Source organism: Pholcus phalangioides, unplaced genomic scaffold (genome assembly GCF_987345545.1).
Source record: "Pholcus phalangioides strain wild (caught in Gottingen) unplaced genomic scaffold, Ppha-v1.0 ptg000019l_1, whole genome shotgun sequence".
NCBI classification, from domain to species: domain Eukaryota; kingdom Metazoa; phylum Arthropoda; class Arachnida; order Araneae; family Pholcidae; genus Pholcus; species Pholcus phalangioides.
Genome location: NW_028301612.1, coordinates 132,097 through 153,152, shown reverse-complemented (window position 1 = coordinate 153,152; position 21,056 = coordinate 132,097). Strand labels below are relative to the sequence as shown.

At 35.8% G+C, this 21,056-nt stretch overlaps 1 protein-coding gene and 2 long non-coding RNA genes across 3 annotated transcripts in view; 2 read left to right on the top strand and 1 right to left on the bottom strand.

Moving 5' to 3' along the window:
• The window catches only part of LOC149071063 (osteoclast-stimulating factor 1-like), a 59,662-nt gene extending 53,568 nt beyond the window's left edge, over positions 1-6,094 (top strand). Inside the window, exons 7-8 of the mRNA XM_089248170.1 lie at positions 1,972-2,070; positions 5,797-6,094. Coding sequence (XP_089104296.1) covers positions 1,972-2,070; positions 5,797-5,843 — 146 coding nt within the window. The 3' untranslated portion in view covers positions 5,844-6,094. The remainder of the gene's footprint in view (positions 1-1,971; positions 2,071-5,796) is intronic.
• A 3,529-nt stretch (positions 6,095-9,623) lies between these two features.
• Positions 9,624-12,207, top strand: LOC149071062 (uncharacterized). Its single transcript, XR_016194691.1, has 2 exons — positions 9,624-11,190; positions 11,817-12,207. It is a non-coding gene; the product is annotated as an uncharacterized LOC149071062 (long non-coding RNA).
• Positions 12,208-12,510: 303 nt separating this feature from the next.
• On the bottom strand, positions 12,511-13,851 carry LOC149071061 (uncharacterized). The gene is made up of 2 exons (XR_016194690.1): positions 13,536-13,851; positions 12,511-12,766 (listed from the first exon to the last, which is right to left on the bottom strand). It is a non-coding gene; the product is annotated as an uncharacterized LOC149071061 (long non-coding RNA).
• Positions 13,852-21,056: the final 7,205 nt, after the last annotated feature.

The following is a 21,056-nucleotide window of genomic DNA, read 5'->3' as shown; positions in this document are numbered from 1 at the left end:
TTCGATTCCGAAGACGTGCAACAAGATTGAAATGAAAGAGATGTAATCAGTGGTAAAAAATAGAGATGGGACTATTGAAAGCATCAGAAGCTTTTCAAACACTTGGATCTACATTAAAAGACTACGAAAAAAAAACCTGAAGATATGAACTTCAAAAATATTACTTGATATGCCACTAGGACGAAGACCTTTTTTTATCTCCTTATGTAGAAGATCACCTTGTTGAGTATTATTTACAAATGGATAAAACTAGTTATGGACTTACGGCAAAGGATGTAAAAAGGATGGAATTTCAACTTGCCATTGAAAATAATTTATGCCACCCATTTTCTGAAGAAACAAAAGTTCAGGTAGGAAATAGCTTTCTCTTTCTTTTCAACAAAAATTCCCTTGTCTCTGGAAAAGGGAGAAAAAGGAAAAGCACTATTACTTGAAAGTCTGTCAACTTCTGGTAAGAAACATCAGGCAAGGCTGTAAAGGAACCAGCTCAAAAAAAAAAAAAAAAAATGCAAATAAAAAAAAACAGAAGGAAGTTATTCCCTCTTCAGAAGATGAAGAACCTCTATATGTGTCAACTGACGATAACGACAGCAGTTGTGGCGAAGAAGATAATGATGCCCAATGTTCACTTTGTGGAGGACTTCACTCAAACGATTGTCATGGGGAAACATGGTTAAAATGTTTGATATGTAACAAATGGTCTCACGAAAAATTTGATAAGAGAAAATGAAAGAAAACAAAATGTTATGTTTGTGTAAAATGCTCCTAAAAAAGCTGCCTTGTATTATTTTAGATTTTTTAATAGGAAAAATTCCGAATTCACAAAAAAAAAATTTTGGATGTGTTAAAATTAAGTGTGTTACAGTTGTAATCCAGTTTATTTTTAGATAGCAGGCTAGACAATAAGGCTAGACACATTAATTAGTCCTCTAATTAAAATAATGGCTTAAGTGGGTGATATTTGGGCTCCCTACCCTATGTGAAAATTAGAGATGGGAGGAATATTGATGTGGCCAAATAACCAAATATTCTGCTAATGTTTCTGCGAATACCACCCCTTCTAAATATTACAGACCGAATAGCCATTTTCTCAAAATTCATCACAATTGTGAACAAAATCTGTTTTGAATTGAAAATAAAATTATTGGGGTAATTTCAAATGATTGATATTGGATTTTAATTATGTAATTTATTATTTAATTAATGTTAAAAAACAGGTAATTGAAAATTTTTTATTGCCATGATACTGACTATCAATTTTAATGATGATATATTTGTATTTTAATATTACTTAAACAATCTTTTTTTTTTCAACACTTCTTACAATTTTTTGATCTGATTAAGAAAATTTCAACCATTGTTTATTCTAAACTAGTAATGCATCAAAAGATTTACAACTTATTTTTCCTCTTTAGATGCTCTTTGTCCCTTTCGATCAATACATATCTTGTCTAGGTACATCCTTTAGTTGGTGAACATACATAGTTCATGCTCACTTCCACCTTATTGCAATAGGATTCTATTTTTAGTTTTATGCTTTCAGTATTCTAGAAATTCACCCAGACATAACCTCTTTTATAGAAAAGGATATACAACACAATAAAATATAACTAGCAAATTTTTAATTTATGGGAAACGTTTCAATTAATTTAATTATTTAAAATTACTTTGTTATGCTAAGATACACTCAGACATTCAGCTGAATAGATAAGCATTATTTGGTCGCACCAAATATGTGTCAAAAAGGCTGAATAATGGCCAAATGTTTGCCCCATCTCCTCATAAAATTACATCTGTGTTTGTTAAAAGCTGGTCCAACTTTATTGTCAAAAATTGACTTTTTTATTAATTTCTTGATGGTAAAGTTTAATTCCTCTAGTCAGATAGTAAAAATTCCAAAAAGTAAGTTTTAAAAATAAATTGCTTACATATCCATTAATCACTTATTATTGTCATATTTGTGGTTTTCAGGTGCGAAACCTCTGTTACTGAACCATGAAAGTAAGACAGCATTTGATTTGACTAAAGATGCTGCAACAGGTGCATTGCTTATACCTTTTCAGAGAACATGTAAGCATTTTTTTTCAGCTATATATAATTAGTGATGTATAAATATACAGTAGAATCACCTATATAAAAATTTCTCTGTACTGTGGAGCCTTGATATTAATATGCAATTATTCTAAAAGCCATAACAAGTGCTAAAGTAATCTTGTAACTCATCCTCCAGGCCATGGGGAATTTTCTTGTCATGTTCTTATGCTTGAAATTTTAGTTATATCTTCATTGGTAACTGATTCTATGACAAAAGAATTTTCAAGGAAAATATGATTGGGAGATCAGCAGGACATTCCAGCGGTTATGTGTAATGTACAGGATGCACCAAAAGTCCATGACTTATTTAAAAAAAAGCAATATAAAATCAGCAAACTGTCATCTTACAGTGATGTTTGCAGTGTCATGGTCAAGCATTATTTCTTGAATATTAAAAGAAATTGTACAAAATTTCTTGCATTGCTTGTATTGTACCTGAAAACACATAAACAACAAAAGTAAAATTCTTAAAAGCATAACAGTTTGCATTTGAGTTTTGACCTGCTTTTCACCAAGCACTGTTACACTTTGATGACCTGTCCTACTTCTGCAGGCTAACCAAGCTGTACCTCTAATTTACTTTAATTTCAATTCATACATTTTTAATATGATCTGCAGTATCAATTATTTGTAATAAGGTATCAATTCTTTTCATGATTCCTCTCATGGTTATTAATTTTAACCATTTATAAACGGTAAAGTGCAATCTATGCATGGAATTTTGAACTTTTTTCATTTTCCAGAAAAAAAAAAATCTGTATCAATATGCTTATTTCACTGCCCTCTCATAAACTCAGTGATTTTATGTACTGTATATACTCGTGCATAAGCTGAAAAAGCATACCCCCCCCCCCCCACCACTTCTTAAGCTCACCTTAATGTTTTCTTTCATCTGTGCCTCTACTTCTTATAAAATTTTAAGAATTGGAAGAGGTTGTTGATAATTTTTTTCAGAAGAAATGCCTATCTTCCTATTTGTGTCCTGTACCGTTTCTTCAGTACATTCTTGGTTTATTTTTAATGTTGCCCAACATGAAATTCATTAAACAGATGACAAAAATGAAAGACGCAGTTTTTCCACTTGTAATCATTTATTTAGTTATTTTAAGTAAAGTTTTTCCTTACACTAAAAACATTTCACTAATTTGGTTATTATAGTATAAATCCTGTGTAAAGGTTTTTTAACAATAAAAATTCAATAAATTTATTGGCTCTCACAATGCAGTTCATAAAGGCACCTTTTACAGTTCCTACATGACAGAAACCACAGCTTCCAGTTACAAATGTTCAGGTTGAGTATCTCCACTGAAATCAACTGTACATGGTGACAGAAGAGGTGCTACTCAGTGCTCATCTCACTGGGCAAGCACCGTAGTAAAGAGAATAGTTGTCTTTGAAACGCTTCAAGTGCATATGTTCCAAGTACACTACTGATATTTGAGATAAATAATTCCCATTACCCGCCGTCACAACAACCTATCAGAAACTAAAATATTCTGACAGAAAAATACTTATTTGCATAATCACACAGAGTAAAACAATGTTGTACAGCAGCGGTTCTCAACCTTTTTTGTACATAATTTTTTTCAATACATAATTTTTATATCGGAGCCCTTTGTGTATATAATTTTTATGGCAGAACCCTGTAGGCCTCTTTTTTTCATTTACCTATCAAATTTACTTATTTATTTTATTTTCCTTGAGTTGCTGGGGAGCCCTGGGAAGTGCACACAGAGCCCCAAGGGCTTCGCAGAGCACCGGTTGAGAACCACTGTTGCACAGTAATGCCATATGGAATCTGGCAACAACTCAAAATGAAAACATTGGATACCTGGCCAGGGTCTAGAATACTAACTCCTATTGCACATTGAAAAATCTTGTGATGTTATTGACCTTAAAGTGGTCCATGGCCCACCAATGGCATGAAGGTAAACATTGCACTTTAAAGTATAATTATATTTGCAAAAATATTAATTTAAATTTACATTGCACAACTTATATTGTCGCATTTCTCTGAGGTTGACGATGAACCCATGTGGGATTCTTACTAGTGGTCCGCGGGATCTCCTGTATCATAATATTGGCAATTTGCTGGCCCTTCATGTTACATCCTGTGAGCCACCTGTTACTTTTTTGTGGTATAATAATTAACATAATATTACTGAGAAATTGAATTTTCTGGATATTATGCCGAAACTGATATTTGAAAAGAAAAGTGATTTGTCTCCTCCAGGAATCGAACCCAGGTCCCCTTGCATACCTGGCAAGTGCGCCAACTAATACATCAGAGACACACTTTTTCAATTCCTTATAACACGCATTAGTAGCGTGAAGCGCTGAGTGGAATCATAGCAGCCTCCATTAACTACAGCAATTTTTGCCTTTTACGGCCTAAAATATACTGAGAAATTGAATTTTCTGGATGTTATGCTGAATGCTATGGGCATCTTTTTCTCAGCTATCTCATTGGGCATTTTGCCTGTTGTGGCGTTGTATTTTGTATTTGAAACTGATATTTGGAAAGAAAAGTGATTTGTCTCCTCTACAATTTTTTGATAGTAAATGTGCTGTTCCGAAAGCACTTTTTGGAATGCTTGTTTCGGATTTAATTAAGCGATAGACTTTTCATTTTGTGTTCAATATATTTTTTTAATATTAATGTATATATTAATATCATATTAACTTCTTATAATTCAATTGGTAAAAATTTTGACTAAAACTCAAAATTCTAAAGAAACACCAATACATGCCAAGTGCTTAACCAAGTTTGATTTGTCTCTCTATGTTTCTATGCTTCACTTCTATGTTAAAAAAAGAAAAAAGAAACACCATTGGATAAAAATAATAACCATATATTGTACTGTACCTATTGTTTGATATTGAAATTATTTGTAGTTCGACCTTGGATAGATCATATATAGATCTCTTGGGTCTACTATGAATATTTGCATTGATTTTCTCCTCCATCCCATTGTGTTTGCTTTCTCTATTTGTATTTTATCCTTCCCTCCTTCTTTTTGTATGTTTGTGTGCCAATAAATTCTAATGTACTTAGTGTTCCTTATACAAGATGGAAATGCTGGAATGATTGATTGAGTTCCTTTTTTTTCTTAAACAATGATTAAAAAAGAATCATCCGATTTCAAAATGATTCTACTCTTGAAATCGACCATTATCAAAAAATTTTCAGAAAACGTAGACATCCCCCCCCCCCCTACTTATATTCACATTTATTATCTATCATTCTGTGTTTTTAATTTTTAAGCAATATTCAGTTTTGAAATCAGGAAATTCTCTGACAGATTGTATGATACATGTTGATTAGCTCAGCTGAATAAGGGCATTTTTTTAGTTTCAACATATTTTTAAAATTAAAATGAATCTCTTATTTGGATGTTTTTGTTTTAAGAGATCCTCTTGCAACCCCCACTTCGGGAACCACTGCAGCTGATCATTCACTAATATTTATATTCATATCATTTTGATGAAAAGCTTTTTTTTCTTCACTTAATAATGTCTGATGTTTTAAAAAAAGTTAACATTCATTTTATTTTCAGACTAATCTTAATTTCACATTATCTGCTAATAAAGTAGTTTTTGCTGAGTAAAATTAGAAAAACTTGGATAAAATGTGTTTTAATTAAATAAGATTTCATCTTGAATTTCCTGTTACGTATAAATTGTTTGGTTTTTTTCCTCCAGCAACATCCTGCATTGAAGACTATGAGGACTCTGATGAATCTGAATGAATCTTTCCCCATGTTTCATCACAATTTTCTATTTCATCTCTGCCATCTTCCATATTATTAGGCATTTATTAAGCTTCCGCAGTTCATTCCAGGAAATATTGAGGAGGAAAGAGTATTTATGTACCACTTTTGATTTAATCTACATGCAATTCTATATTTAGGATTTTAAATATTTTATAAAAAAAAAATCCTGCGAAGTGCTTATTTTTATGTACAAAAAGAAATAATATATGTTCTGTTTTTTTAGACTATATTTGTGAATTTTTTATTAGTTTGTCTCAAAAACTTTGAAAAATTATTGAACATATCATATAGAGATTGAGAAACGTTTATTCAATTCACATATTCTTAATTCAGTAGCTCCTCATTACACACATTCAGATATTTTTGCACCTTTCATGAGAATTGGTGCTAAAAATTTAATTAACATTAGAAACTGGATAAAATTGTTGACTGTATCACTTTTTTTTTCTCCTGACATGCATGATTTAATAAGGTGTATCTGCCCTCAAACATATACAGTACCTTGTGGAAACAAAAGTCATAACCATTCGAAAATTAATTTCATAGCCTTGATGTCATTACTAAAGGGAAACCCAGTAATGACAAAAAAAAATTCTGAAGGGAAGAGATCTTTACTTACATCTGTAATGTGACTTTGTCCTATGCATCAGTTGGCCATTCAACATCCTTGAGGAAGAGTCAGCAGTGGGGTTTTTTTTATACAAATACAACGCCACAACAGGCAAATTGTCCAACGAGGTGGCTGACTTAAGAACATCATAGATCCCCGAGCCATTTTTTGGAGGCCCTACCTACTACTGCGACACCACACAATGAGACACTGTATTATAATATTATTGTGAGATCTCTCGACTGACAAAGATTATTTGTTCTAGAACCACATTTGTTAGCTTAAACATGATTTCCCATGTTTCTATGGGAATCGTTTGATTTGTTCCAGCTTCTGCGTGCCAGAAATTTTAAGGTAATTATTTTAATACACAGAGGAATGCTGTAAAAAAACAAAAACTAATTGAGGACTAAAATGAACAGCTTCGAAATTGTATAAATGAGAATATACAGGAAGATGAGAGAATGCTGATCTTTTTATTTTCCAACATGTAACGCAACCAACACCAGCTTTAGTCTGCTATAAATATGAAGCTCGTGTTGACACAACGTAATCAAGTTCATACATGTCCCCATTCATTTCTATGTCTGATACATGCAGATGGAGGAGATAATCTCCCAGAATGCTCAGCTTGGTGCTAAGTCTTGCACTAAAAGAACTTATGCTCTACAAAATAGGCTACCTTTTTTTCCAATGCATTTTCTATTTTGGCTGAATCTTTCATTTTATATGAAATGGTTCAAATAATTTCAGAAAGAGATGCATCTAAAAAAGATTCTGTGGTGGACATGAGTAAATCGTGCCCTAGTAACAGTAATTCTGATGATTTGTGTGGATATTCAGCTCACGAGGCAGCTATTTTATGTTAGTGCATGCATTCATATCATCGAAAATGTTTGTTAGCTGAATTTATATTCGCTAGCCAAAGCAGAAAAGTCACAAAAAAATCGTTATCTGGAACAGTCGTAAGCTGAGATGTTCTTTAGCGGAGGTATCACAGAATGAATTATACTTACTTGAATATTGTACTTACAGAATCAATTTCTTTTTAACACTTGTTACAATTTTACATCTATTTAAAAATTAATCATATTAACCATTATTTACTCTCAAGTATTAATGCATCATAAAATTTACGACTTATTTTTCCACTCTAGATGTTCTTTGCCCCTTTTAATAGCTCAATATGTATCTTGTCTAGATATATCCTTCAGTTAGTGAACTTGTGTAATTCATGCTCACTTCCACATTATTGCAGTGGGATTCTGTTTCTAATTTCATGTTGTACTTATCCTTAAAAATTCAACCTGACAAAGCCTCTTGCACAGAAAAGGACAGCTATACATCACACAATAAAATATAATCTGTAAATTTTTAATTTATGAGAAAAATTCCAATTAATATAATTTTTTTTATTAGTTTGTGTGCTTAGATTGGCACAAATATTCGGCCGAACCGAATATTCAACAAAAGGGCCAAATAGCAGCTGAATATTTGCCCCATCTCTACCTGAAAGATCGTCATTCTTAAAAAAAACTTATGTCTTCACAAATCGCTGTCATTGTCAAAGAAAGTTGGCACACTGGGCTGGGGAAGACTCCAAAAAACAAATGTAATATACAAGGTGAATCTGACCTATTATATTCTGTCGAATGAAAAAGGGTGATAGGCGAACCCAAGTGGTTCACAAAACATCCCACCAACCCTGTCCTATCTCTGTTTTCGAGTTATGGTGGATAATCGATTATGGAGAAAAAAATGTGTCAAGTCTAAAAAAACCTGCATTTGTGAAGTTTCTAAGAGATTTTCATGCAAACTAAGCACATATTTGGGAAGACCTGAAAAAAAATCCTATAATATAACGTAATTTCATCTAAATATCTGCAGGGCTGCCACTTGTCCTAGTTTTTGGTAAAATGTCCTACTTTCTTCTCAGTTTTGTCTTACTTTTGTTTCACTTTTTCAGTTTTGTTCTACTTTTCCTACTTTTTTACCAAATCCTATCAACAAAATTTGCATAAATCATTTTAATTGAGGAGAGAATCATCGATATAATGCCAAATAATACCAATGTAGTAGATTGCAATTAATGATTCTGTCAAAGAGAAATTGTACTGTTTTTCAGGTTCTTTTTGGGGGTGTATGTGGACCGTTTAGTTTATTAATTTTTCTTTTGATTAGTTTGAGGGTTCAACGAGCAGAGATTAAAAACTTTTGCCTGGTTGAAAAATAATTGTTTTATATTTACTACTTCATGGTCTTGGACAGTAACTAATATTCATTATTATGGTTCCATTTTCTGCATAGGTGAAACAATAGTACGCATAATAAAGCAGTTGGGTACATAGGCCTATTCTAGATTTTGTGACTGATGATACTCAATAGCGTTCAGTTGTCTTCTGTATTTTTAGGGCATACAGAGGCATAAACAGTATTTACAAGGCTCAGCCAAGAGCTAGAAATGAAAGTGCTTCATTTCTCAAAAATGTTTGCACTGGCATTGAGCACTAAAATTTAAACAAATCCTTTTAAACATGGGATGGACAATGCAATAAAACATCATCTGGTCCACCTCGACTTATTTATATCAGACCTCATAATTCACACATTGTGCACTGTGCTTTTGGAATTGATCCTGAAAGAGCATCATTCTTAAAAACTTGTCTTCATAATTTGTTGTGTACATTGTCGAAGAGTATTGCCAATTGTCCTGGGGCTCGACCATCTACTTGTCCCCGGTAACGATTTTATTGTTCACTCAGCGATTTCTCGTTATGAGCGATAAAAGGGAAGTTTTTGCGACCATATTCTTTGTGAACGATAAATGCGGATCGCTGGGAGGGACAATTGTGAACGAGAGCCGGGAACCTCTCGTTCAGCGGAAGGACAATTATTTCAGTAGGCTTAACAATGGCGATGGCGTCGACTTACGTGTTGTTAAATGATTATTACGATTCTCAAATGCCTGCACGTGCTCCGGTTTGAAATAGATACGTCATGGATGCGTTTAAGCTGTCGGATAAAGAATTCGTGAACCTTTTTAGGTTGAAGAAAAATGCTACGAGGAAAATGTTCGAGGAAGTGCGCCGATGTTGGCCCATAGGTCGGAACTCGAGACACCGCTGACAGTTGAGAGAAAGGTAAGTAATAATTAACGTTTAAATTAAAATAATTTTAATCAGAAATTATTCGTTGTAGTGGTGTTTCATTTTGAATGAATGTTTTTTTATTAATAATGGAAAACGAATCAAGTACTTAACGTAAGCCTATTTAGGCCTATACATTTTTTATGTTCACAATGTTTTCAGGTAATTTTTATATTCATTAAAAAACACTAGGCTTTCAAAATAAAAGTATTTTGAAAAACTCATGCACAAAATATGTAGTTCTGTGCAGTGCCGTCTTAACACGTGGGGCCCCTTCCGGGCACGACCCGATGTGCATAAGTGGCCTCGTAAGAGTTCGTGCTATGATTCTCGCGAGGAAAGCATAAAACTTATAAGCTACAGGCCCTTTCAGTTAATTAGGGGGGGGGTCCTAGAATATAACTTTGCCTGAGGCCCATGCATGGTACCCACAAGGGTGGGGCTGAAGGGGCCCGGGGACGATTTCTATCATTTTTCATTGTTTTAAACTCTAAATTCACCTTTTCTGGAAAGGACCGGCAAAGATCCAAGCGTAGGGGTCCTGCGGAATAGGGGCACATGGACCCATTGCGTTCTTGAGACAACCTCAAACCTGTGATTACCAAATTTTGCAGAGCAGCTAAGAAATTACGCTGGCGCCTAAATATTTTTTCCATTTGTCAAGCCTTGCCTGTATATATATATATATGTGTGTGTAAAATTAATAAGTACCCTAAACAAGTTTACAGTATTTTGTTTAGATCACCCTTTGTCCATCACAGTTGTTCCAATGAAATATTCACTTAATGGTTTACCTATTTTTGTGAGTACTGAAGCGATTACACACTGCATGGATAATAATGCTATTCGCTTGTATGCCTCTCTCACTGAGGTCCAGAACTAGATGCTTGGTCACCCGGGGCAAGTGAGTATTTTGATGCCCCTTTGTAAGGTTTTGGAGAGGTATCAGAATGAAATTTGCACCCCCCTCGGGTCTAGTGCCCGATACCCATCTGCTCCCCCCCTAGTAGCGGCCCTGTTCTCACTTATGCATGTTCTTCCCTTGTACTTTTGCAATGGGGGGATGAGTGAGAGATACGGTATACAGTCTATATGCTCGTTATAATGACCATTCCATTACTAATCGATAGTTACACTATATGTCATTGTTTTTCATGTTTTGGGGGGGGGGGTGGTGATGATTACATTTTCCGAGAGCGCGTTAGCATTTGTTTCTAACAGAAGTTTCTCGTAGCACTTTACCATAACATTAGTTTATTCAAATATAATAGTTTTACAATATATCTTGAACAACTACCTCATGTTTGACTTTTGCGCAGGTTCTATGTGCATGTCACTGGTGCCTACCAAAGAAGCCTGAGTCAAGACGTCAGTTTGGGGATGTACGAACAGTCTGTGAGTAACTCTATCCATACAGTTACTGAGGCCATCAATACGTTGATGCTACATAAGTATGTGTGATGTCCCAATATGTCGACCTGCAAGAGAGTTTTTGGGAGTACCTGTTGTGGCACCATCAAAGTTTGACAAGAAGTATCCAGAGCCTTCCTACGTCAACGCACAATTGGTGAGAAATATAGTATTTCAACTTCTTGCCAATAATCATCCTTTATGATTTTGAATTTTGGGAAACGTCTGTGGAAAGGGGGGGGGGGGAAATTAATTTTTTAAAAGCGCCAGTTATATGGTTTTTGCATTTATATGACACCATTATTTGAGCCTGAACCCCTCCCTCCAAATTTTCAATGAGTTTATGCCTATGGGTGCCACATGGCATCACTATACCAAACATTAGACAGAAACAAGCTTCACATTAGGTTCACAACACGGACACACACATTCAAACATGTATCGATTTGCTAGAAGTTCCACAGAGCAATATGGCTGAGGTGCATGTCTGGTTTAGTAGTCATTTATGATACGTTCCATGAAAACTGTCACTATGCAATGACATAAAATAAGAAAAGGTGTGATATCTTTATACAAACTATCAAACAGAATTTATTCTTGTAGTACTATACACGTATGTTGTCTGAACACTGTTCTCACCCTTTATGTAAAATTTTTTTTCCATTATTAAATTTCAGGATATTTGTAATGATTTCTGTCTGACACAATGTCAGGTTTTAATAATTCACATGCTTCTATGCAGTCTTTTTAACTATCATTACATAGTTTTTTTTATTATTTCAGACAGAACTTCTGACTCTTAACATCGAGGCAATGGATGCTCAGCGGTAATGATGACTATTGCTAGTGAACTGTGTGGTTTTTTTTTTGGAGCGGTAAACACTGACTGCGGGTGTGTTTTTCCAACCTATATGTGTGAATGCAGTCAAAAATAAGGAGGGAAAGCATTATTGACCAGAAGGGCATGCACAAATGTTGCGTTTGTCTTCCAAGTTTTATCTTTGTGAATTTTTGATTGTGATGTTTTCAGTTTTTGAATGTAGTATTGCTTATAAAATGTCTTGTGTTTCGAATGTTTTATGCTGCAATGTATTGTGCTGGCAGTTAAATTTTTGCCATACCTCAAATTTTGCAAGAAAAGAAAATAATAAATGCACAATGAAACTAAATGTAACTGAGAGTTGACTCATTACTTAATCAAGGTGTGAGGAATTCATTGATTTTGGTTTTAAAAAGATTTGGAAATAGTTTTTATTAAAATATTTTTAGTGATCTTGATCCTTCCATATGTTTGGAAAGTTAAAATGAACAATCTGCTATTTCCTGATCTCTGTTAGCCAATGCATACATTTCATGAATTTTTAAATGGTTGAATTTAACTGTAAACAGGGCCATATTATCCTCCAGTCTCCTGTGGGAGATTAAAAAGTGACCTATCTAAATGAAATACAGCAATACAAATTCAATCAATAAAAAGGAAAAAAAAAATCACAATTTTAATTTTTCTTATATACTTCAATAAAATCTTTAAACATGTTACATAACTGTGATGAAAGAATGTTTAAAGAAGTGGGTACTTCTTTGAAGGTTATTGCAGTTTCCTCCTGTGCCTGTATAAGCTCTTCTATAGCATCCTTTTTTTTTTTTTTTTCTTCGTTGTGGCGTCCTGTTCAATGAAGCTGAGGCTGTTTCCTCTTGATGGGAAGGAACAGTAAGGGATACATCAACAGGACCTGAAATGTGTATTCAAGTGAAGGAGATTTAACAAATAATACCTTATAATCATATCCATTATGCATCAAACTTTCAGACAGTTATATACAATAATGATACAACCCAATGCCATCATGTCACAACTGTATGTGTTATAAGTTTCTGAAAATGCAGAGCAGTCTCAAACCTGGTGGGGGGGGGGGGGGGGCTATGCATTAAGACGGCACTAACTGGAAGACCACAAAACTCAATTGGAAATGTGTGAAACATTTCTGTATGCCAGAGGTAATAGGCACAGTATCCCAAAAGTTAAATTTAATGAGATCACAATGTAAAGAAGCTCTTCGCTTGTGAGAAAATGTGACATTGGATGAAGTGAATTTCACATTTTTTTTCACAGTACTCTTGTAGTGAGTCCATGTCTACACAAAAAGAAATGTTGTGGTTTAAATAATCATCCTATGCATAACTGCCACATTAATTCAACCTTCAAAAACCAGATTCAAAAAGGCCTGTTTGGACCGCTGTTAATTTTTGTAACATTCTACCATTGTTTATATAAACCACATAAAAAACAATTACATTAGATTTTTTTTCCTTTGAGAGATGTTGATAAAAAAAAAAATTTAGTTTAAGCGATTAAATGCAATATTTCCTTATTTCGTTTCTGTAATTTTTCTAACATCAGCAGGAAACAAAACTTTTGGTTTTATAAATGAAACATATTTAATAAATTAACTATATTTCATAAATTACAAGGTAAAATTCAACAAACTTTGAAGTACTCACCTTTTTCCAATCCTTCCCATCTTTGTTGGGACCATACGGAATGGCATTTAATATTGTCGCCAGCAGTGACCATGTTGTATTTTTGTCGTGACTTGTGAGGTCAGAGGACAGCTTCCTCTGAATTAAAACATGGCGTTTCTCCAAAAAAATTATCACCTCATACTGAGCGGCGATGGTCTTGGAGCATCGCTTGGGTTGAGCACCATTCATTGCGATAGGGAAAAAAAACACACGGAAGGGACAGAAAGTAAATAAACAGAATGTTTCTGTTGCCACCGACAGGAAGAACAATTAAAATAAAAAACATAGTAGTTGTCGTATTTCCTTAACATAGCGCTGATTGGTCAGAAGATGAATTACTCTCGAAGAAGCATTTTCGCGTACTTATCGTATCACGTGGTCTGAACGACAATCTTCAACGAATGGAAAATGGTCGCTCAGAATTATCGCTGAGACTTTTGTCCTTCAGCTTGTCTTTCAGAATTGTCCTTCAGCGAGGGACAGGTTGTTATGAACGACAAGTAGATGGTCGAGCCCCAGGTTGACTGAACTGTGGAAGACTCCAAAAAAAGACTAATATATATTGCAAGGAGAGACAGAAAATAATTATCTGTAGTTGCTACTTCACTGTTTTGGCCAAAAACTTTTTGTAAACAAGTCATTTCTGTCATTTTGCTTTGGCTCCAGTCAATCTTACAGGATACTGAAATAGTGCTATAAAAAAAATTTAAAAAAATTTCAAAACATAATAATTTTTTTAGGGATTTTTTTTTATCATGCTATGATTAAGTTGTCTAAGGGGTACCCGCCTCCTGTCCTACTTTTTCTAATTGTTTGAGTGGGAGCCCTGTATCTGGATTTATTGGCGAGCTACAAGCGTTGAAAGATTGTCAAAGTTCAAACTGAATTGTCACCAAAATTTTTCATCGTCAAATACCCTTCTGGCTACAATTTGTCAGAAGGGTACATTTACCAAAAACTTGTCTGTGGCATCATCGCAATCATGCAAATGAAACTGAACTCATGATGTCATGTTACCAGATCTACAAAAGGCGATGTGCCGATCCAGTTTTACTCTTGTTCTTCACAAGGCAAGAAGCACTATGTACTAAGTTAACTGTTCCTGTTAACCGTTAATTCTCTGTTCATGTTATCGGCCGATTAAAAAAATATTATAAAAATATTTATTTAGTAGCGTGTTGATTTCGCGCACCACATTGGTGACCCGTTCCCAAGGATGATGCTGTTCTGTTGACGGAGTTTAGCATCGCCAGGACTTTTCCTTTCTGATTGGAAATCACTATGCTGTGTCATCGTTCACAGATTTTGCTTTACACATGATGTTGGCTTTCTGAGTTCAGCTGTCACTAGCTTTCAATGCATTTGCTGCCTGGGAGATGTGGAGTTTGTGCTTCTAACCGAGCCGGAATTTTTAGTGAGAAAATTTTATTTTTATCCTTTATCTATGCCTGTTTTAGCCTTTTACACATTTAATATTTTTAGAGTTTACAATGGCTAACGATCCCAAGGATTCAAGTAATAATGAATTATTGCTTGTGAGTTTTAAAGCACCCCCATTTTGGAGGGCCAGGCCTAAATTATTGTTCAAGCAAATTGAATCTCAATTTGTAATTTCGGGTATAACTCCTGAAAGTACTAAGTATCATTGCTTAATTACCTCTTTGGATAGCAAAGAACCTTCACTGATTCATGACATCCTTGATTCCTCGGAATCTAATTTGAATGGGTATAACGCTATCAAAGAACGCTTGTTGAGCCAGTATACCGAAGCTGAATGCAATAAGCTTAAGACGTTGCTTCAAGGTTTTCAATTGATTGATAAAAAGCCCTCTCGCTTGCTTTGCGAGAGAAGTTTGGCAAATGGTCAATTGTCAGATCAGTTACTTAAAACATTGTGGTTAAATAATTTGCCCATTACTTTTCAGCAGATTTTATCTGTTAGTAATGATGATGTATCAAAGTTGGCTGCAATGACTGATGGAATAGCAAATGTCACTGGTCATCAGCCCTGAGCGAGTTACCCGCATTGAAAATAAGCTCGACGATTTAATTCGGATTAAACAGCCTAAATCCGCTGACCATTTCAAAAATTCCAAAAGCGATAAATTTTGTTGTTATACGAAATATGCGGATAAGGCACAATGGTGCATAGCACCGTGATCGCTTTCAAAAAGCTAAATTTGCTTTCACTTCAGGCGCAGAGCGAAAAAAGCGATAAATTAAGTCGCCTAGTTATTTGCGATAAAGTGTCCGGTTTTCGATTTCTTGTTGACACGGGTGCTAGTAAATCCGTAATACCAGTAAGTTTAATTCCCCGAAATGAAAGAGGTTTGACGACTCATTTTGAACTCGCAGCAAAGAATTAAAACTAGATTTGGGTTTTTCAAAATTTTAACTTGGAATTTTAACGTCGATTATATTCAATTGTATTAAGTAACTTTTGCATAAAAATGGATACGTAGGCCCTGTTGGGATGAGGGCGATGTTGCTAACGTTGAAAATGAAAATAAATTTCTGAAAATTTTACATGAATTCCCTGAACTGACTAGTACAAATTTAGATTCTAAATGTATGCATTCAACAAAACATTATGTTGAAACTTCAGGCCGTCCTGTTCATGCAGTCGCTTGTAGACTCTCCCCAGCAAAATTAAAAGCTGCTAAGGCTGAATTTGCTAAACTTGTCAAAATGAGAATTAGTGTAAGTCATCTAATAGCCCTCTGCATATGGTTTTGAAAAAGACCGGTGAATGGAGAGTTTATGGAGATTTTCGAAGATTAAATTCTATTACTAAGCCTGACCGGTATGCGATACCAAACATTCAGAATTTTTCCTGTAATTGGGAAGAAGAAAAGCATCGGTTGTTTCACCGACACCTAATAATCGATATAATTTACGCCCAAGAAGACAAGTGTCAACTGTTTCATCCTTTTCCGGCGGGTGTGAATGAAATTGAGATGCCGGCCATATAGACGTCAATTTATATCTTATTACAGCTTGATTGCTGAGAGTATTCTAGATTGGATAAACTCAGTTCCAGATTCTATTACATACAAGACAAAAATTATTCTTTGATTATTTATATAAGGACTATTACGATTACGGACTGATTATTTGTGGATGATTCTATGATCATAATTTTTACTCCAGATTCTTTATTGTATATATGTATATCGTTGTTTGTTATTTTCACATAAATTAATAAATTTCCGGATACACCCATCCCCGGGAAAGCTTCGATATCTGTCTGAGATGGGAAGCGGGGTGTGTCCGGTCCTTCAATGTTCAATGTAATTTGGATGGCGCGAAAATTTTTTCCACAATTGACTTAGTCCGTGCTTACAACCAAATTCCCATTGCAGCAGAGGATAGAGAGAAAGTGTCGATTATTACACTTTTTGGCCTATTTCAGTTTCCAAAAATGTGTTATGGACTTAAACGCTAGTGGTACATTTCAGCGTTTTTTGCATAAAGTCCTGGAATGTTTTGATTTTTGTTTCGTTTATATCGCCGACATATTGGTTTTTGTTCGTTTATATCGACGACATATTGGTTTTTGTTCGTTTATATCGACGACATATTGGTTTTTGTTCGTTTATATCGACGAAAGATTGGTTAGCATTCGTCCCTAGAAATTGAAAAAAAATAAAAAGACTCGCTCCAGTCAACTGCCACTGTGCCACTAGTGGGGTTCAAACCGGGATGAATCTATCATGATGCCCACACGATCGCAGTAGTTATCATATATTACTAGATTGCAGATACACACAAGTAGAGGGTGGCCTGAATCCAAAAAGGCTTAGGAACCACTGCTTCAAACGAATTAGCGTGCGCTAGAAATTGTCGTGTTTGTAATGCCACTGCTCATCTTCCGAATCAAAGTAAAAGTGGCAGGTATATGAATCGATTGAAATATTTTTTATGTTTTATTATCTACCGGCTTCCTGTGGAGATACTATTTAAAGGGGAGTTCTCTCTGCTCGAAGTTGAAAAACTTAAAAAGGCATTGTGCATAGTCTATGCATATTTATTTCTAGTGAAAGAAATTCATGCGATGTGTTTTATAACAAATCAGAGAAGAATGGAATTATGTCGAGTGATGAATGGTACAGACTAGCGCATAGGTTCTCAAACTTTTTCCATCCGTGGTGCTCTGTTACTTTAATCAATGCTTAACCGCGGCTCCCCAGAGCAGTTTAACAAAGAATCTCTTTGAAAAATTTTCGGGATGCTCCGCGGTGCCCCCGGCAAAGGTTGGTGACGCGCAGTTTAAGAACCCTCTGGTAAGTGCTGGCAAACCTCACGCCATAGTTCATATTAGAAAGTATCGTAAGCCCTCGGATAAGCGCTAATTGAAAAACACTAGATAATTTTTTAAGAGTAGACAACGTTTCGTGGATACTTTGTTTTTCTGAAGTACTATTATGTATATTTTAGTAAAGTAAGTAAAGTAAAATAAAATAAATAAATAAAAAATTTATAAAAAAATAAAGTAAAGTAAATTTTCAGTTACTTTTAAACTTTCCTCGTAATACCTGGAAAATTCCAGGCGCCTCAAGTGCAAAAGAGACCTCATGAAGATGAGATCCAGTTTGAGAGAGGGAGAGAGAGAGAACTGTTTGGCAGAAATGTCTGAACAGGTAGAGGGCCTTAGAAAAGTCCCTTTGATGCTCATAAGACGATCCTACGTAGACCACCTACGTGTTGCTGTGGGAAATAAAGAAACAAATAACGCCCAGAATTCTGCTTTAAAAAGCGATGAGTATATATAGTGCATTTATATTATTTCAGATTGTGTTTCACACAAGTGTGTGTGTGCTCGTGGCTCATCGCCACCCTTTTTTGAGGGACGTCTCAACGCGTTGGTGTATTGATGCGTGCTTATTCAGTACTTAGTAGTTGGTTTTTTTTTACATTAGGCCAGAGATTCTCAAACTGTGCGCCTCCAATCTTTATCAGAGGCGCCACGGAGCGGTGACCCTGACAAAGGTTTTTCGAAAATATATTTTGTTAAACAGTTCCAGGATGCTGGCGGAGCTCGCGGATGAGCATTGAATAGGGGAAAGACGCACCTCGGGTGGAAAAAGTTCGAGAACCCCCTGCGTCAGGCTATTCTGGGCAGTCACGTACAAATGATGACGAAGTCGGGGGGGGGGGGGTGGCACGGGTGCCAAAAGTTTAAGAAACACTGGATTAATTGGAGGGGAGATATATGTATCATGAGTTAGCAAACGCACCGGCCCCATAACTTTTTCCAGAGAATAATTTCTCCGATTCGGCACACTGCTGTATATGCATAATGATGAAACATCAATTCATAGAAAAGAGACAAAATGCCAACGTGGTGGCTGATAAAAAGATGCCCATAAAAATATGGATGTCATATTTCAAAAATACAGCAACCCAATTAAAAATGCAATTAACACAAATTATAAACAATATATGCACATGATAAAATATTATACAACGCCCATAAAGAATACTTATGGTTGTCTTATTCTAAGAATGGGTAGCTTCTCGATTTACCCCAACATGTTTATAGTATTTCTTTTTAAACGTGTCAATTGTATTACAATTTACTACCTCCGGGGGTAAGCTATTCTATTTATTAACAACCCTATTAGAGAAAAATTCCCTGCGACACCATAACCTTGCATTGTCCCTCACCAATCGATACTGGTGTCCCCTTGTAAAAGCAGTCGATTGGCGGTGTACTAAAAGTTCATGGTCCATCCCATTGAAAATTTTGAACACTTCGATCATATCTCCTCGACACCTGCGTTCATCCAATGTAAACATATTCAAAAAATGAAGTCTCTCTTCATAACTCAAGCCCTGTGTGCCAATAAGGACACGCGGAGCTCTTCTCTGCACCCCTTCAACCAAGTCCATGTCCCTCTGTAGGTATGGGCATACTCCAGTCCAGGACGAACTAAGCCTCGAAAAAGCAGAAGAATGATTTTAAGAGAACGCGAAGAGACCTTTTTGAAAATGAGACCAAGCACTCTATTCGTTTTTTTGACGAGTCGCTCGTCAATGAGAATTCCCAAATCGGTGATCTTAGTTGAATCCGGGATAGTGACACCATTCAACTCGTAAGAGAACCGCGGGTTGTTCGAACCAAAATGACCGACCATGCACTTATCTACGCTAAACGTCATGCTCCATTCATTTGCCCATGCTACAATCCTGTTTAAGTTGGTCTGGAGCAACTCCCTATCGCTTTCATTCCCGATTACCCCACATTAGCTTCACATCATCTGCGAATTTGCTAGTAATCCCATCGATACCCTGATCGAGTTTGTCGATAAAAAGTGAAAAAAGTATGGGGCCAAGGACACTTCCCTGAGGAACTCCACTTGTGACGTCTGTCCAACCAGAGAATTCCCCCTTCACCATAACTCGTTGCGACCTATCTCTTAACCACGATTCTATCCAATTCAGCAAGTTGCCCCCTACTCCAATCTCATGTAAACGCTTCAAGAGTTTGCCATGTTGGACCCGATCGAATGCCTTCTGGAAATCAAGGTAAACAACATCGTCATTTTTGCTCTTACCCAAAGCCTTAGTCACGTAATCATAGAAGCAAAGGAGGTTAGTTACACACGATTTCCCCTTCCTGAACCCATGCTGATTATCCGACAATACATTATTCTCGTCTATCCACTTCACAAACTGCCTTTTGATGATAATTTCCAAAATTTTCGAGAGGGAGCTCGTCAAACTCACTGGACGATAATTTGACACCGCTTCTCTACTACCCTTCTTAAATATCGGAACAACGTTAGCAAGTTTCCAATCTCTTGGGACGAGACCCTCAGCAACACTACTCCTGTATATCTGTGCCACTGGCCCCAACAATTCATTAGTACATTCCCTGAGGACCCTGGGATAGATATCATCTGGTCCTGGTGCTTTGCTTGCACATACATTTCTTAGAAGATTTAGGACCTCCACGTCTTCTACTTGAATATCGTTGAGGGTTTTATTACCCCATGCAACACCCGTATATCGAATATCATTATCTCCATTAAAAACCGACGCGAAAAAGTCATTGAAAGTACTACACATGCCTACATTGCTCTCTACCCTAGAGCCTCCTATCGAGAGGGGGCCAACTGTCCCTTTACATTCATTATTGACGTATCGAAAAAATGATTTTGGGTCAGAGCCAATGTTATCTGCCAACCTAGATTCAACTTCCTTTTTACTATCCCTTATCGCTTTCTTCAGCAGTCTTCTTTTATCAGTAAAGATTGATAGGTCACCTCGTCCACTTTTATACTCTCTGAATGCTCTTTTCTTTTCAAGATAAAGGTTCCGCACGCTATCCGTGAACCATAGAGGGTGCGATGTACAAACACGCTTTTTTCGAACAAAGGGTATGACGTCATGCAGAACAGAGGACAGCTTCGTACTAAATTCTTCCCATTGACTTACCACCCCTACTGATTCCAACTGGTCTTTGAAAACTTCCGCTAACCTTCTTCTCAAAACATC